This window comes from Malurus melanocephalus, unplaced genomic scaffold, assembly GCF_030028575.1.
Source record: "Malurus melanocephalus ecotype Western Australia unplaced genomic scaffold, MMel_1.1 scaffold_31, whole genome shotgun sequence".
In the NCBI taxonomy this organism is placed as follows: domain Eukaryota; kingdom Metazoa; phylum Chordata; class Aves; order Passeriformes; family Maluridae; genus Malurus; species Malurus melanocephalus.
In genome coordinates this window covers 1,531,190-1,550,545 of record NW_026623263.1, presented here as the reverse complement: position 1 = coordinate 1,550,545, position 19,356 = coordinate 1,531,190, and the positions used below count along the sequence as shown (strand labels likewise).

The window sequence follows — 19,356 nt, the reverse complement described above, 5'->3', positions numbered from 1 at the left end:
GAATGAACATTCACCCCTCAACCTCACACTGCTGAAGGACAGGAATCTTTCCTATTTGGAGAAGATACACCCTTTCAGGCAAATACAGTAGCTTTTTAAAATAATCACAAATTACACAAATCTAAGAGTGCAACATTTTTTCTTTAAATGCCACTTTCCCATGCCAGGACTTCAGTGGGCTCCACTAGCAACCAAACTTAAGAAGGTTATTATGTATTTTTGCATTAAGAGATTAATTTCTGCCACATGAATAACTTTAAAAAAACAATGGTGGCATAATATTTTCCTGAAGTTCTTCTACTGAAACATACTAACCTACTTAAGATATTAAAGAAAGCCATATTTATAAAAAAGTTCTGACAAAAATATTCAAATTTGAATCATATGCTATTAATTCAGATTATTATTTATCATATCTTCTGAAAAATATAACATCAGTTACATAATGCTGTCTTTATATACAGTGTGTTTTATTTCATAAAACAGAAGTTGATAAAAAAAMCAGAAGTAGTCCCTTAACCCTTTAGTAGTACTTGCACTTCTGAGAACAGGGGTGGCTTCATAGYTCCTACGTGTATTTAACAAATAAAAGACTATAATGCTGAAGATATTCATAAATTTTTCAGCTACAGTAGGACAATCCCTTACAATTAACACATACGTTGATCAGAATAGGCTTGCTAGACTTCAATCAGAAGAAAAAAGACTGCATTCAAAACAACATTACATGTTTAATCTCACATTCGTAAGTACCCCTGTACCACTTAGGTCCCAATAATTCCATTGTTACTGGCAATCTCTGGCAAGCAATGGGCACCATTTCCAAGAAATCCTTTCATCAAAGCAAATATCCCTCCATTATTCTCCCTGCTTCTTTTATCACTCTTTGCCTTCAAAAAAAGAGGAATGAACATAAGATTGCTTCCAGTTCCTATTCTAGTATTTTCAAAGTTTTTTAGCTGTTCCTTATTCCTTAAAATGTTCTTCTCCTTAACAYGCATGAAACTTCCCCCTATCTCCAAGCACTCCTAAAAGCTCAGCACAGGCTTTATAGCACAGGCTTTAAAAACTAACATATGTTAGTCAAAAGAAAGTCTTCTTTATCTCATTGTTATGTATCCAACAAGAAAAAAATAGCCACGATGGCTAATTTTTTTTCACCAGYGGTGAAAAAAACAATTGTCTCTATAAAGTCTCATAAATGGTGGTCATCTAGTATATTTTATCTTTTGAGCTTRTTGTGTGGAACAAAATACACTGCTAGTGCTAGATGAGAAAAGGTATAAATACCAAGCAGTACTGTAGTAGAAATTAAGAAGAAAACATGTATCTGAGGGCATGACATTAGTTCTCCACCAGAACTTACAGGTACAGAAGGGAAAACATGAATGACAGGTGATATAATTATGAATGACAGGTGATACAATTTCCAGCTGTTTAATATGAAGAGAACCTGAACATTATCTTGAATTCAAATTAATAGTTCTGAAAAAAAGTCCATAAAATTTTTAACATATTGAAATTAATCATAAAAGCTACAACAAAACAACTGATACAGTACTGTCTGATAAAAACCAGTGGTCATTTGCCATAGGCCAAAATGAAGACATTCATTCCCAACAGGGGAGCAGAGCAGTTTCAAACTGTGCAAAATGGGAACAAAACAGAAAAGTAGAAATCTAGTAACTGTTTCAATTAGCCTAGAAAAAACACTGAACTTGTGTTGACACAATGTTATAAATTGTTTTCCTAAAAAAAAAAAAAAAACTTGGAAAAATTGGGGAAAGGTTTAGCGTCTAATGAAACACGTGGCCTAGGCAGAGCAACATATTTTGGCATTCTGTGACCTCAAGAAGTTGCTGCAAGGCTGAGCTGGTTTCTTCAAATGAAAACATCACATGTCTCTCAGTGTCATACTGAATTAAGTAGGGTATGAGACCAGAGAAACCTGTGAAGGCAGTCTACAATAACATACTACCCTATTATTCCTTTGATTTGGGAATAAGGGGAAGAAAGAAGATCMTATATAAGTGGAAGAAATATCTTTCCAAGTGCTAAAGGAAGGACTTCTAAAGGTAAAGAGAAAGACTTAGGCAATGAATGTCAGCACTTAATATAAAACAAACCAATGAACACAAAAAAAAAGGAAGGGAACCACAAAATACCATTACTGGTACTTTTTAGTGAAAAATCAGTAGAAAGTTTTATTAGTAAGATGGGGTGCCTAAAAGTGGAAAAAGTTCACTAASAAAACTGCAATCAAGTTTTTCTAGAAGCAGGCACAGAAACCCAACTGAACCAGTAAGACAGGGTTATATGGTATTTGAAAGGGTCAGAGATTGAAACAACAATGAAATTAGAGTAACAACTGAATTTCAAGTGCCTCTACCTGTTTCAAATTTAGCTTTTTTTTTAACAGTTGACTGAACCAACCTAAAGGAAATGGCTTACATCTGATCCTGCACCATTCCTCCAACCTTCTTCAGTAAAAATCCTCCAATTCCAGCAACAGAAATTGTATGCAGTTGTATTACAATTTGCATGTAATAAAATMATACAAAAGATAAAAAATATTCCTAAGAATATTCAGTTCAGTGGACATAATGTTATTATGCACATTACTAATATTTGCCAAGCATGTTAACAGTTTGGTTTTTGTTGGCAGCATTAACAATGTGGGAAGAAATATTAAGACTGGAAAATGACACTAGTATGGAAAAGCTTGAAAAATAATACTGAATTATTATTTAATGTGTATAAGTTGTGTACCTGTCCTCATAAATAAAACAAAATYCTGTAGCTTTGCTATCACAGATGTTCATGACAATGTGTAAGGAAGTTACTAAGATACACAACTATCTACTTAGCCCAGAGCTCAAAAGCTAAACAYAGGAATCAAAACATATATCACAGACATAAAGGATCATCTTGTACATCCCAATTGTCCTAAGTCTCCATGGTACATAAAAAAATTTAAATAAATGTTGTAAATAGCAACAAACTTTAGACTCTTTCTTAAATGATTTTTAATAGGATGGCTAAAACAAAGACCTAAATTAAATATTTTTCTTAATTTCTGCTGAAGTCATAGGAGCCTCCAATAATATATCATCAAAATTTGATACATCATTTACTATAGCAAGAGCCCAAAAGAAATTATCTTCTCTCAATTAAAATATTTCAGAGATATTTTTATTTAAACTCTTTCATTATTAACTTAGCAAGAACAAAGCAAAATAATAAAAGCTAACTTGATTTACAAATTTAGAGAATGGATAAAGCGATAGCTTCTGGATTACTGTCATTACCATTACAGAGRCTACATCAGAAGAAAATCAGTATTACCCATCATTTCAATGGCCACGTCTAGGTGTTAATAGTTCTGTAAAAATACTAAAAGCACAACAAACAATTATAAAGTTAGGACTTCATCCAGTTTTGAGCACAAAAAAATCAGTTCTCAGGCATTTGGCTAAAATCAAGCGAGGTGCAGCACAGATTCAATGTCCAAAAGTTACATGRCACTAAAGTTAGGACTATAGCAAAAATAATAGAGAGGAGAAACAGTCAGAAAAAGCTTCTTTTCAAATATCCCAGGTGTTTCATTTTTATTATGATAAGTTATAAAATGACTCATTATCAAAATCTACTAAAGTTTGGAGCACTCTGTGAAAGTGTAGGAGGAAAAAGTCCTTCCTTAAAACAATAATCATAATCATATTTGTGTAGAAGATAGTTGGGAATAATGTAAAAYTCCCAGAACTCTTCATAAGCATTCAACAGGTCCTCAAAAGCTAAATATTACATAATCCAGCTCTGTTACATCTTCAGTAGAAGAACAATTCAGTAGTTTGAGACTCAAAAAGAGTAATTGCAGTCACATCAAAATCTTTGCTGGGCCATCACCTCACCGTAACAAACAACTGAGCCAATTAAAAACACCRTAAGCCAAAACAAGCAACATGAATAAAATAAGTTGGATAAGTCTGTTTCCCTAGTGAGAATGCTATCAAGAAACAGGTTACTAATAACCATTCTTTGCATTCCTTTCTTTTGTATTATCTCGGAATTACACCTAGCATCRTAAACAGCATTCTCCAATACCAAACCCCATAAACTAACGTGCAGTTACTCTTCTACATCTCAAACAGGACAGCTCATATTTACTTATTTGCAAAACATTTTGGTTTATATATATATATATAATATATACCAAAGACACTACATAGAAAATCATACACATACTAAATAAAAGTATAAGATATCAAGTCCTTAAAAACCAAGAGGCAAACCCACTACAAAGTGCCAACACAAACAATAAATTTAAACAAAACACAGCAAAACACCCCTAAGGAAAACTGTTTTGACAAGAGATGTGGAAAAAACTGTTACCCTCTGCAGTAAGTGAACAGGGATACTCTGTGAGAGAAACAAAATTCATTTGTACCAAAGACTGTACCTCGCAAGTAAGAATGAAAAATTCATCAACTTCATTACTCTCTGCCAAGAATTGACCAGTATCCCAAGAACAGTGAACTAAAGACTGATAGGCAAAACAAAAGGATTCAAGAGTAACTCTGTGCAGACTGATTCAAGAGTAACTCTCATTCCCAACATTTTAAATGTCTCCTTTGCACTGGAAATTATTGCAACTGGAAGCCACCTCAAAACAAAGCTTCCGGGTATTACTGAAACAATATGACAAGCAATAAATAAATTACACCTTCCCAATAAGACCAGAACTCATCTAAATTAACATTTTAATGGACAACACTTGGTTTTAYTCCAATTATTAATTTAGATTGAACTGGTAGCCATCTAGCTAACTTCTTATTCCACTCACTGCACAGAAGARTCTTTATCCACATTGGGCATGCAATATATGCATTGTTAAATAACTAAAACCCATCTAAGCCACCTTGGCAAAGAAAACCATGTACCCATAGTCAGGCCCTTTGAACAACAGRTTTCTCACAAATGCATCACTTTGTYTCTTGGRTATCTAAGGCAACAACAAACAAATTCAACAAACTAGGATAATTCAACCCTGCTAAAATATTTTCAACATTTCTGATATTGCAAAGGTCACAATGAAAACTGCAGTAGTGATTTTATTTCATACTACTTGATTTATCCATAACTTGGATAAGGACTTAATCCCAAAGCAGTAACTTTATACTATTCATAGAATATCCTGAGTTGGAAGGGATCCACAAGGAACATTGAAGTCCAACTCTTGCATTTGCATAGCACAACCCCAAAAATCACACCATGTGCCTGAGAGAATATGTAAGTATATAAAATAAACATATTGCACACTTTCAAACAAAAATGTACCTGTCTTTTGTAAGCATTCTTTTGGCAAGGATACATTCTGGCTGACTGGATCAAATTTAGCAAACTCTTAACTCTCATTTCCTGTGAAAACATGCTCCTCTGACAATGATTTAAGTATCAGATGCTCTGAAGCCTTTCTTAGCAAGCAAACCATCACTAAAGCTATGCCCAAGGAAGCATATCAGACTATCTGCTCAATTCCTTCTAGCCACAGGGGGATTGATTTTTACTAGAGACCTGGTTTCTGAWTAGCCCTGAGAAGTGGACTCCAGTAATTTTTAGTCCTGTAGTGATTTATAAGAAAAGAACTCGCAGAAGGAACTGTGCAACAGTACTGTTAGCATTTAATACATCGTCACACAGACTCTCTACTAGTGCATTCAAAACTGCTACTGTTTCACTACTCTCTCTCTCAACATAATACTAACAAGTTCCATAGAAAACAGAACCTGTCAAATAAAGATGTAATACATTTACAAATGTAATAAGCCAAAACACATGATAAATTAATACTGAACAAAAAAATGGGCCAGAATTAATGGAAGTGAAAATTCCAAGTGCTCAACCCGACACAGATGAATGAGACTACTTTTCAAGTAGTAGCTGACTCAGCATTTTATGAAAAAACAGATCCCATACAAGCACCTAGAATTAGCCCCGAAAAAAACAAGGCCTTAGAATTATGTCTTTTGTATACTCAATGACTACAATGTATAATAAATTACACACAAATCCACCCTTTTAAAAATCAAGTAACTTGCACAGAAAGTAAAGAGTTAATAGAGGCTGCTTCTGACAATGCTCAAAAATAAATGTCAGAATATGTATTTTATGCTATTCACAAAACTGTCTGAATAATCCTTTGCTTATATGAAGAGCGACACAAGTAAAATAAAATGAATACTTACCCCCATCAATTTTCTGTAGGCAAGACGCAATGCAATTCTGATCTGAATTCCACTTTCAGTTTCTCTGTCAAAAAACCTCCCGTCTTTAGAAAATCTAACTTTATTTGAAGGGCAAAGAACCATGGTATCTAGTTCTGCCTCTGTACAGTAATTTGCAGGACCATTTCAACTGAAAGATTTATCTCAAGTTTTTAAGTTTTCCTTGCTCTTCTTGATTACTGAAAACACAGGCTTTAGCAATTTAATCCATTAAAAAAAGAGGGAACTGTACATTCATAACTAAGAACTACACCCGAGGTAGTGTAGTTATCTATAAGCAGGCTTCTACAGATGGGTTTAGTGCCATCAGATTCATATACAGTTGTTTGGGTTTTTTTTTTATTTAGAAACAAAACCCTAATACCATGATTCACAGAGAGCAAAATTGTTCTAGAATAAAGTGTCTGAATCATTAATACTTCTGAGCCTATACTATTAGGTAATACGCTGGGGCATAATAAAGTCCTTTGAGGATCCTCCTAAGAATAAGTCTTAAATTTCAGAATAAACTTAATGGTAAGCATGAGCATACCCGAAAGTGATCGAGACTCTGTTTTAAAAATATAAAACCAACWCCCTACAATGGAAGGCATGGAAAAAAAATATACAAAAAGGGAGAAGAAACAAATAAAGGTATTTATAGTTACCTACTTGACAATGCTTATTATGATTAATATGCCTAAAACTCAACTGCCCCCATTTTTGTATTACAAGTAGTATATAAACAATACAGAACAAAACTATCTCTTCCTCTGTTCTAACAAAGGTGATGTCTATTTCCACTTAAAACAATAATTTGTAAACTTGCAATCCTTAAGACACTAGGAGGGGTAGAGACTGAGTACAGGGCCACTTGCTGCGAAAGCACAAGCAATGAAGCACGAAATAAAGGTTCAGTAGAAAAGGTACAGAAGGAGCTAGAGAAAAGTGAGTGCATCAGGACACCAACTTGATTTTCTCAATTTCCCATGCTTTGGTTTGCATCTCAGACTTGTCTSGGCACAGGCAAACCACATTGCTTTTAAACTATACATAACTGGAAGACTGCTCTCCCAGAGCACACCTGCTAAACAACCATTGTTAATGTAGGTGCCCCCCAAGARATCAAACTACTGTAGTCTGAAGAAAACACTTCTGAAGAAAACACTTCTCAACACATGTGTAAGAACTCCAAGTCCTCAGCACCAMATCTTTCCTTTACAAATCTACTCCCACAGCACCCCATGCTTGCTGATATGGACATGGCTTAGTATCATTAACAGACATCATGTCATATTTTTCTTTAATGGTCAGAAGATTAGAAAGAATAGGTAATTTACACAAGGGGTTCACGATCCCAATACAACTTTTGGAAGAACATAGCTGGCGGCACTCTGCTAAAAAACAAGATACCTTAAGAGTATGAAACAGATGTAAACAAAAATCTGTTACCTAGCAGACAATGCATTATATGAAAAGTTGAAAAGGCAAACCTTTTAGCATCCAATATTTTTTCATTTCAAGATTGTAAAATATTAGCCAGAATTAATAATCAAATCAAACACTCTCTCTAAAAAGGATGGATTCGTTTGCTGAACAACCTGGAAAAATATCTACCCAAGGCATTTTTAGTTTATAACACTTGATTGGTTCTGGAGAGGGGGGAGGGAAAGCAAGCTACTCCTGTAACTAAGTTAATAATTTCAGATCAAAAGCATGACAGGGAACGTCTATGTACACACTACTGCCACTGCTAAAAGGACTTGTTCAGACATGTCTCTTCTTCAGCTCCTGCTCCTCTCCTGAAAAGAAGTTCATTCAGAGTTTAACYGGGAAAACACAACTGGCTTTACAGGTGATGCCACTTAGCTTCAACAACATATTGCACAGAAGAACTAAAAATTATTCTCATACATCTCATTACGTTTTAAGCTTGCTTGACAAATAAAGTATATTGAAACTGACCCTAAGGAGAAAAAAATTGTTCTTGGTTTCTTCCCAAACACGTAGAATCAAAGAAAATCGGTTTTTGGCTATGTTTATACATTGGAAAATTATCTCAAGTAGCACCCACAGTAGAATTCTATAAAAGGTTTTCCCTGTGCATTGCACTGATTACACAAATACGAAGATGTCTGGGACTATTCTTAATTTCTACTAGTTTAGGACAATGATGCTGCCTTTTGAATCATCCTCAGTTCTGCGTTCATTGTAAACATCTTTATCTCTGAGACTCTGAGCAGGCTGGAATATTTTTAATCTTAAGCTGCGACATATAGAGAACGCATATAAGTGGTTGTGTCAATGATCTTTAAAAAAAGAATAAACCCTCAATGGAAACTTTCAAACAGCCTAACACGTGAAAATTATACAATRATTGATCACAAGGAGGACTTTCAGAGAAAATAGAATTGGGCAGCATTGCTTTTGTCATATAATCAGAAGTGTATCTTCCAACACTGAAATTTCCTGAATCAACACTATTTAAGACACTTCCCCTCGCCCCAGAAATCACGAGAAAGATGAGTTACAAACCCTAGTCTTTCCCAAACCACTTTATCAACTGTCCACAAATCATGAAGTGACAGGTTGAACAGGGCTTTCTTCTTTTCCTTTCTACAAATRTATGTTCACCCACAAATATCGACATATTTAAGATGAAGTCTGAAAAAAGAAATCACGTTTTCCTTCCCTAAACTACCAAAGCAGTTTAACAAATGGRTAACAGAACATCTCTAGTACCTTGCAGACGATGCCAGACGCTGACCCATCACTCTGCCCGCTCTGCCCAATGCACGCCTTTGGGTACCGYCGGGGAAGCAGATCCCGGACGGATCCGGACAGCCCACCCTCCCCTCACGTTTCACCCAGAGCCGGCAGCATCTCCCATCTCTTCCCGCCGCCTCCACTATCTTTGAGTAGAGAAGAGTTTGGCGCTCACCTCCCTCAACTGTCCCCGCTTACCCCGAATCCCGCCGGTTTGAGGTTACATCTCCTCCCGCTAGAAAGCAAACAGATCCGGAGAGACGCTTCGCCTCCCTAATGATAAAGTAAATACCTCCGCGCAAAAGAAAAGCAAACATCGCCCGGGTAGCACCGTCGCCTTTGGCAGCGGAGTTCCCTTCACTCGGGGGCACTGAAGCGAGACYCGCCCGAGCCTCCACACCAAAGATGGAACAAGATGGCGGCCGTCCGCCGGGGCAGTGGACTACATTTCCCAGGACGCCCTGCGGCACGAGAGAGGCACAATTGCGCCCCGGCTCACGGCCGCTTGGGACAGGACTACAATTCCCGTAAGGCGCCGCAGCGGCGGGGTGCTGATGAATGGTGGCACGGARCGCCCGCCTCACCTAAGATGGCGGCGGCGGGAACGCGCTGAGCGAGTGCCCGGCAGGCGGACGCGCGCTCGCTCCTCCTCCACTCACCGCCCCGGTGTTGTGGCTCTGGCCGCGGGCGGGGTCTGTGGGGCCGCGGCGAGGGGAGCCCGGGGCTGGGAGCTTGGTGGCTGGCGAGTGGCTGTCAGGGGCGGGCGGCGCTCGGTGGTAGCACCCGCTCGGGAGAAGCTCGGCGCTCCGGTCCCTTCGGCAGGAGGACGCTACTGTGGGCGGGGGCCGCTTCGGCTCTTTCCCAGCTCGGCAGTGGCTGCGGCTCCGGTCTCCATGTCGGACAACCAGAGCTGGAATTCCTCCGGCTCCGAGGAGGACCCTGAGACCGAGCTCGGAGTGCCTGTTGAGCTCTGCGGGGTGCTCAGCAAGGTAAGCCGCTTCTATCCCTTTTCTGCGCCCTGCCGCCCCCCACCCTTCTCGCTGTCAGCCCCGACCGCCCCGGGGGCTCGGGCCGAGGGGCCCGGTGGCGGGGGGGCGGGCAGCTCCGCGGGCGGCGCTGGCACGGCCGGGGCACCGCCACCTGACGGCGGAGCGGCTGCCAGGCAGAGCCGCTGCAGCGCCGGGCGCCCCCTCCCTCAGCCCCGCCGCCCCCTTTGCCCGGGGCACCCCCAGCCCGGGCAGAGCCGCGGTCCCCGCCGCCCCCCGAGCCCGTCGCTGCACGCCGCGGAGCTCCGGCAGCCGCGCCGGGAGGGCGTCTCCTCCGCGCCTCGGGCTCCGGCCGGAGCGGCGCCGGGCCTGGGTGTCGTGGCTGCCCGGGAGCTCCGGAGGCACCCGTATCCAGCGGTGGCTCCTCGGGAGCGGGCACGGCTTTTAGGGCAATGATCGAGGCAGGAAAACACTCCTGCGGCAGGAAATAACGGGAGGAGTGGAAAAGGAAAATGGCTCTATGGCTTGTTTCCCCTTTTAAAAATAACCGTAATTATTTCTGTCTTTTTGTCGATGAAAATAAGGTGACTTCCGAGTATGTGTTGGTTGACACTGGGAAATTTTATTTTCAGAAGCACTTAGGAGTTGAATATTAAATTACTAAGTTYGAATAGTGATATTTTAATTTTTGGTTACAGAAAGTATATTCAGAATAACGTTGAAATATCGGTAGGATTAAAGCACTATGTTTTGAATTTTTTTTCCTGCCCTACGTGATAAGGCTGGCACAAGCCAGCATATGAGGCACGGGATACAGAGATCTTAAACTGCCCTGGATTTACAAGAAACGGCTATAACTGAGCTCACACTGTTGTGAGAGACTTTGTGAACCCGTTCCAGCATGAAAATGCTTCTAACCCTAGAGATAAGGGGAATGGYTAGGGAAAAAGAAGGATCTCTGCTTTCATTTTTAAGATTTTAWCTAGTGGTGGAAGGGGAAACAAGGCGATGAGGCAGATGAGAGATGGTGTTAGAGCACTTACAATATGAGATTTTTGTTTGGCGTAGTTTTGCTGTTTTGTTTGCTTTTTTTACAGCAGAGTTTTCCTTGGGTAAGATGCTTCCATCCTTAGAAGGGAAGTAATTTGTGGGATGTAATTAATTTTTATGTTAGCAAATTAAGTACAGTCCAGGTGCTCTTTCTCAGTGGTGTAGCAGGTGAAGCCATGGCTTGAGACATTCTAGCTCAGGTACGTGCAAACTTTTTACTTTTCTGGATGATTACACTGAGTGTAGCAGAGACTGTCTTTCCCGTGAGAACATGGAATTTAATCTGAATAGTCAAGTATGGCGAAACCTGTCGCAGTGAATATCTTTGAGGGGTAAGGTTACCTTTTGTTACTTGATACCTCAGTAATAATTGAGGTAACTAATTAAAATGAAATGGTAGCATACTGAACTTTCTACTAAGGAAATAACTATTTTTAATAGCCTACAGTGTATAGTTAAGTTCTAAAATCATAGAGGTAGGCTGCAGTTCACCGTGTGCTTAGCAGTGTTTCAGTAGTTCTGCCCTTCAGTAAAGAGAAAAGCTTAGAAAGAAATGGGACAATTTGCTAAGACAAACTTGTTAGAAGTATATCCTGCTGGTCTTTGGAAATGTTGTGAAACTCTAGGCTTTTTTTCCATTGTATTTCCTGCTAATGATTTTAAGGTGGATACAAAGTTTTTTTCAGGAACCATCAGAATCTAGATGCTTGGAAAAACACACGTCTTTTCTCTGCCAAGACCTTGTGCCTACTTGAGTATAGTTTTAAGGAGTCTCTTAATTCATGGTGCGTTGGGATTGCAACACAAACTTCGATTGCAACAGCAGATGCAAGATTCACTGCTATATATGTTTCTATTAAGATTTTCAGACAAAGAAGGTTCTTTCCCTTCTTTTTTTTTTCCCCAGATAACTTTGGTCTCTGCCTTTCACATCTTGGGAGGTGCTGGGAACATGGGAARTAGGAAAAGAGGAAGGCAGGGAATAATACACCTCTATGACCACTTAATGTACGTCCATGCTACCACTTAGTGCACTAAGCACACTTGAGGGTTTCTTTAAGTAATTTTGTACTTAGCAATTAGATGTATTAAGAGATGAAAAAGGGCTTTATATCTGGAGAGCAAATCAAGGTCTTGCGTACATTTGAAAATTGTTATGAATTTCTCAGCTATAATGTTTTTCCTTAGACCTTGTCATCTTACTACTAAAGTTAACATATAATTATAGAATATGTGTTAACTAATGTATGTAGTATGATGTGGAAAAAAGACTGTTAGTTGACTTTTCCTCCTTGTTTTTTRTATTACAGAATGATGAATAATGGTTAGACTCAAATGTTGACCAGAGCTTTTCATCCAAGAACATTTATCATAATTAAAGAAATGCTTGCAGGATAAGATTGTTTTCAATGCTTTTGTTTCTATTTTTATCAAATTTATAATGTTTGCATCATGACTGATTAATAAGTACCAGTRTATTGTCAGAATTATAGGATAGTCCTGATTTTCTCTCACTGTCAGATGATTCTGCAAAGTGCAGTGAGAAAGGTGTTTCAAATACAAGAATAGTAATCAGWACTTTTGGTAGCTTCATACTATATCTTTCTAGCATTAATCCAGAATTCTTCCTGAAATGCCAATTTTATTCAGTGGGTGAATGTGGAGTCCCTGGAAAAACCTGAACAGCAAAAACATGGTTGGATGTCTGCTGATAAGTATCTTCTTAGTGAAAGTAGTTAGAATTAAAACGTAAAGCACTATCTATGGGCAATATTAAATTCATTAAGCACTGAGTCCTCTAGGCACTACAATAGATATTTACTGTACTGTGGAATAATGGCATGTTAGTGTTTATATGAAGAGAACTTTATATGACATTTTACATAAAATAAATTATCCTATGTTCCACTTAAGTCTGTTGGCCTACCTTCAGATTTTAAGTCAGGTGCCTAAACTCACCTTAGTCATTAATGTTTTATTTTCCTCTCCCCTGCTTTTCTCAATTTGCATTATCAGTGGCTTTATTTCCTTTATTTTAACTCACTTTGGCAATACATAGGTGTCCAGACATCTGTCATCTTTTTGACCCTTTGAAACATCTTTGTTTTTGTAGCTTTAGGAATTCGCAAAATTCTTCTAGGAGCTCTGAGCTTCTCAGCTGGGAAGAATTTGTAAAAATAAGTTGCCTTTTTCTTTGGGTGTTCAAAAGCCTGGAAAATGTCAATCATACTTCTTTTATTGTTATCTTTCCATTAGCTGATCTCTGGAATTGTTTTTTACAGTGGACCAACTACATTCATGGGTGGCAGGATCGATGGGTGGTTCTGAAAAGCAACACACTCAGTTATTACAAGTCTGAAGATGARACAGAGTATGGCTGCAGAGGCTCTATCTGTCTAAGCAAAGCTGAGATTACAGTAAGTACTATTTCCTTATTGCCATCATTGATGTTGTAAGGTGTTACAAATTTGTATCTAGTGAAAGGAAATATGGGTATGGCAAATTCTACTAGGTCATCCATTTATGACAGTGGCATCAGTGGAACACAGTGGAGCAGGGAAGGAATTGCTAATGAGAAGACAAACTGATTTCATTTGTGGCTTTGACAAGCAGCTTTTAATTAYGTGCATTAGATGGTTTTATGTAGAGAGACTATCCTTCTCTGAAGGCTGGAAGGTTTTTTCTATGGGTCAGTTTAAGACCCCAGACCAGCTACCCAGAGGAGGTACAATCCTTTACAGTCTTTGCTCGAGAGAGATGGCAGTGGTTCTTTGGTTGTGGTTTTCTTGACTTCTAAGCACAACACTGTAGTTTTCCAAAARCAAGTGTTCTTCTCTGTGCTTCTTTCTCTGAACAAGTTAGTGTGTTGCTGTTTTTGTCTAATGCTAAAAGCAGYTTCAGAATAAACTGGAAAGAATTAAGAGCCTACATAAATAAGCACAATCTTACAAGGAGTGGCTGAAGGGGCTGTGGGGTTTTCGCCTGGAGAAAAGGAGGCTTAGGTGGGACCTTTTTGCCTTCTACAACTACCTGAAAGGAGGTTGTAGCAAGGTGTGTTTCAGTCTGTTCTRCAGGGTAGGAAGTGACAGGATGAGAGTAAATGCCCATAAGTTGTGCCYAAGTTGTGTGTGGAGAGGTTTAGATTGGACATTAAAAATGCTTCATAAAAGGGTCTGTTAAACATTGAAACAGGATACCCAGGGTAGTGGTGGAGTCACCATCCCTGCAAGTGTGGAAARAAGTGTGGATATGGCACTTGATGACACAGTTTAATGGTGAACATGGTGGTGGTGCTGGGTTGATGGTTGGACTTAATGACATTAGAGTTTTATTCCAATCATTATGATTCCATGAAATCTTACAAAGATGAATTGGTCTTAGAAAAGAAAGAAAAAAACGTGCTTTTTTGGCTTTCAGACATACGATATGTGTTGTGACTAATGCTTGTCACAAAGCATGCTGTAGTCTTTCTGTAATAATGTTAAATAGTCAGTCCAGTTACGTGATTTAGAGTAAAAATAGCTGGACTTCCGTGTAGCACACAAATTCTTAGAGTACTAATGTTAAATCTTAGCATTTATGTTCTTATTCCACCACATACATGGAATTTTTTTAAGCTGAATTAAGGATGACAAATGAGAAGTATTCTTACTAATAATCAGCTTAAAATAAGAATTTTATTAAACACATCTTGGTTTGAAAGAAAAAAGAAGACTGGATTGATAACATCAGCTATATGCGTTTTGGAGAAAAGCTTGTGAAGAAAAGATTTTTATGTGTACAAGTCTGACAAGTATTGTAGTCATCTAAAAGTTTGAACAGATCATGTAATGTATTTTAAACTCTTTTTTTAACTGTTTGAACTTCTAAAACTTTCTCAAGATGCAACATAATCAGGAATTTATTGTGCACAACAATCTCTAGGAGTTCTGACTATGGTGTACCTGTGACAATCTGTTGAGGTGATCAGAGCTGCCAAAGATCTCTCAACTTCACTAGCAAGAGCTTAGCATGCCAACCAGGCAGACACGGGAAGGTGGTGGCAAGGATGTAGCCAAACGACATTGCAGGCGTGCTGTAGAGCACATCTCAGCAGCCTGAATTCCAGCTGTGGTGGGGGAGTGAGAGATTGTAGTGATACTGCCTTTGCTGCTGGAATGTTTTGGTACGTTGCAGTTTATAAAGGGAAGCTGGCAAGCTGCAGTCTTTTTCTTCTCTTTGGCACTTGTTACATCGGGTAACTTGCAGTTAAATTGATGCATTTATTTTTAAGTTCTTGAACTTCTTAAATAGATGAAGAAAGAATTAAAAGTAGCCACAGTTTTAAAGGCTAGTTCCATTTTCATTCAGGCTCATGCTTTGTGAGTGGTATTTGACAGTTCAGTTGCTTGATTTTGATTACACATGGCATCCCTGAAACCTAGTAAATTCCTTGTATCTAGCTGCAATTAATATTATTGTTGTGTAAATTTTAAAAGTTGAGGAATACTATTGGATCATGTCATGTCTCTAGGATATAGAAATATATTTTTGAAACTGTCCTGCAATTCTCTTATTTTTCAGAAGTTTTACTGTTAAGGCAGAGTTTTAGCATCACTGCTTCTGGTTTGATAGTTGTTCAGTAGCAAATTGAATATTGTATTTTTTTAACTTATGTTTTCAATTGAAAATTGATTATATTCAAAGATTAATGTTTAAATATTCTTCCTGAGGTCCATAGTTGATCTTTGCTTATGTATCCTTGTAATGTCTTYGCTAACTGTAAGCTTTCTAGCACGTATTCAAATGCATAGAAGAACACCAACAGCTGATAAGTAAGTGTTGAATTGGTAATCTGTGAAAACTACCTTTACTGTCAGTGGAACTTATTATTTACTGAATGATTTGTGATTACTCTGGTAAGGGTGGGGGGAAGTCAGGCTTCTTATTGGCTTAATGTTCAGTTGCACTGATTTTATGTAGTTGAGATATTAATCGTCAATATTTTTCAACAATTTTTCACTATACTGCAAGTTCAATTTCTCTTGATCTTGCAGTTCTGGAGTCAGGCATATTGACTACTATCTTAACCTGTTGTATTTCAGTAAGGTGTTCTTCAGTAGTATATAAGACATGAGTAGTACGAGATAGTCTTGGTGACAATAGTTCCCATGTAGGAAAGGTGGTTGGATTTGCAAGAAGCTTTGTTTTAAGCACTCGGATTACATGTGCATGTTTGAATCCAATGGAGAATGTAATGATTTTCTGTGTGTAATTAATTCTACTATTATTATAGAATGTCCACATTTTGTTAATGTATAAGCATAAATTTGGAAAGCTGCTGTCACTGAGTAGTCTTACTGTACTTTCAGCTATGAGGATGAGTCTAATTATAAATCATAGTATTAATTGAGACATTAATATTGTATACAGAAACCCACAGTTGCCTTTGCTCTTGTTTTATCCTTTGTATTACATTGGGTAGGGATTAATAGACAGATAATTTTTCAGGGACCTTTTGTAAGATACTCATCTCAGCCCTTTATTTGATGAAAGCACAACTCTGTTATGTGTTTCAAGTGCAGAATTATTGTTATTCCTCAAAGGTATTTAACTGGTTTAAAACAGGTTGGAGGCTGAAACTGAAAATWAAAGTTCTGGTATGTGGTCAATGGATGAGATGAAATTATGGATATTATAAAAAGTTGTGTATGGACAAACTTAACATTTGTTATATTAATCTAGCCTGGACATACTAAATTACTACTGTTGGTGGTAGTCAGTACCAATTGGTTTTTCTAAAGGATACATTCTTTATTTTAAAGCTTTGTAGTTCTTTCATTCTTGAAATCAAACTTCCCATGGGGAATTCTGGGTGCATGATTAAGAATGGATGTTCATGGCAGTCTTGTAGGTGTGGATCCCTGGGACCTGGTTTGGGAATTGGAAGGTCTAGTCTCTGTTATTAAAAGAACCAAAAAAAATGCTCTGTAGAGCTCTAGATCCAACTTTCAGGCAAACTGGCCTGCCAGCTTGTACTGTCTATGCCTTGACTACTGTGCCTATTCTTCTAGTGCCATCATCACTGTTCTACAGAGTGACTTGCACTAATTTATGTAGCCACCATGTGATAAATCCAGAGTAACGTGGTATGCTCTGCCCCTGCTTCAGGCAGTCTAAGAGGAAGGCCAGCACTAATGTAATCTTGGTAGTAATTTATATTGATAGGTTCTCAAATCTCCTTACAAAATTCTTAACAACAAAGTGTTTAGCTGATGAATTCTAAGTTTGTTTTTTTGAGAAAGGATTTGCCTTCTCAGGATAGCTCTTCTCCATGGACCTATATGGAGAATCTTGAAAAGTACATAGAGAAATGTAATGCTTAATATGGTTTTAAGAATGCTAAAACTCAGCTATTTGTCAACTTTGTATTTTTTTGTCACTAGAGGTGACTGCATACTCGGGAAGAGTTCCAAAGACTTATGTTCCAACTTAAAACTATAGCTTTCCTACTGATACAAGATTTATTTGTCATGTGGCTTTAACCCAGTGGTTGGCATTTGTCTTCTTTCCTGTGTATATTATTGATGTAGAAAAACTTCTTGGTTTGGTTGCTTAAACAAGATGCAATATCTGTGGTGCAATGGTTTTCCTTGGCTTTGGTTAAGCTGCAGTGATGTATCTGCATATCAAAACCTTTATGGAAACTTGCTATTGGTTTTTAGAATACTTTGGTTTTATTGTGTTGTAAGGAGATCATTAGACAGCTGGAAATGCCTGAACTTGGACTGAGCAATAAATTCAGTTTGCGTAGTGGAGATACTTCCAAGTAAACTAGTTTGTTAGATTTGTTTTCTTCCAGAAACAGCAATTGGAAGGTGCAGTTGCTTAATTAAGGAAGTAAAGATGTTTTATATTAATATACAAATTGCAAACCAATAATTTATCTTCAGAATGGGCTTCTTAAAATGTGGAGGGGTTGAGTATCTATTTAGTATATCTGGAGCTCATGACAAGCAAGAAGATGGAAAATGGAAGTCTGTCTGAGGGACAGCTTAATGAATTGTCTGAGCTTTTCTTCCCCCCTCCAAGTAGTAATAAATTGTTGTTGTTAAGATATTCATAAATATTCATTTTATTAATTAGGGCAGATATAAACATGTTAGTTTCAGTTTACAAAAAGAACACAAACAGTATACATGGAAAAGCTAAACTGGCAGTTTTCAATTTTAGATTTCTCATTCCCTTATGTCTGAAGAGAGTGACATGTTTATATCTAGTAACCAACCCCTAAAAATAAAAAAAAGAACACCAATTTTTAAAGATATGGTTAGTATAACAGCTGCCTTTCCTCACTCTAGTAGTATTTCTGTTTTATTTATAGTATGAGACTGACCACCATTAATAACTGGGCTACTGTGAGAGGAAGTACAGATTTTAAAAAACAGATTGGCAAGTGAACAGAAGATGCTTCATGCCTCCATCAATTAAAACACATGTGGAATCTTCCTACGAGAGTGTTTTTCACAAAACACTAGAAATCTCTTAAGTTTTATAGTAAATATGTGTATTTTAAATTGAACAAGACATCCGTGCTAGAGAAATAGTAGCATGAAGAATCATGCTTTGCAAAATAGGCTTTCAAAAATTTGTTTTATATTTAATTTAGTGGGAATATATTTAATACGGTGGGAAATCCAACAGTATTTTGGACTCAGTGTGGCAGTGTATAGAAATGGACCTTCTGGGAGGACTAATGTGGATAAAGGTTTGGATTTATTTTATTTTCTAGCTACGGCTTCAAAATTTGATCTTGGTAAAATACCTGCTTATTATGAAAGAATGCTGTTGTTGCAGTTTTTATCTACTAATAGATTTGCTTCAGTCTGTTGCTTATTAAGTTGAATGGGAACTGACAGGTTTTAGTTGGTGAAAGCTTTTATTAGAAAAGGTAAGCCATAAGTCCATGCCCTGGGCAGAAACTCCAGCAGTAAGTTTGTAGTGATTGCTAATTGCTTGGGAAAATATTGTTTCAAACTGTCTGAGGTTGGAAAACAGTCTGTTTTAGTACGATGTGATGGGCATTTAATTGAATAATTAATTTTCCGTAATTTGATAAAGTGCCTCCTTAGCCTTAGTTGCTACTAAAAAGATGACCTGAGTAAACTAAGACGTATAATACAAGCCCTAACTAGCTCGGGGTTTATTTAGGACATGTGGCCATTAGTACTGTTAGGCTTTGGTGTGTATCTGAATCAAGTAGCTAAATCCAGACTAGTGGGACATTTTTGCTGACTAGGAAATGGATATTC

General features: G+C 37.9%; 2 protein-coding genes across 7 annotated transcripts in view; one reads left to right on the top strand and one right to left on the bottom strand.

The window, feature by feature from the left end:
- The window catches only part of POLK (DNA polymerase kappa), a 37,247-nt gene extending 27,613 nt beyond the window's left edge, over window positions 1–9,634 (bottom strand). For 2 of the 5 annotated variants that reach the window (XM_057363809.1, XM_057363814.1), the window contains exon 1: window positions 9,205–9,479. The gene's annotated coding sequence lies outside the window, so the exon portion shown is untranslated. Of the gene's footprint in view, window positions 1–9,204; window positions 9,480–9,613 lie in introns of those variants that run through there. The other 3 variants (XM_057363813.1, XM_057363811.1, XM_057363810.1) reach the window with 3 other exon arrangements.
- Window positions 9,634–19,356, top strand: part of CERT1 (ceramide transporter 1) — a 72,807-nt gene continuing 63,084 nt past the window's right edge. Inside the window, exons 1-2 of one of the 2 annotated variants that reach the window (XM_057363815.1) lie at window positions 9,634–10,018; window positions 13,348–13,482. In XM_057363815.1, coding sequence (XP_057219798.1) covers window positions 9,923–10,018; window positions 13,348–13,482 — 231 coding nt within the window. In that variant the 5' untranslated portion in view covers window positions 9,634–9,922. The remainder of the gene's footprint in view (window positions 10,019–13,347; window positions 13,483–19,356) is intronic. The other variant, XM_057363816.1, reaches the window with a different exon arrangement.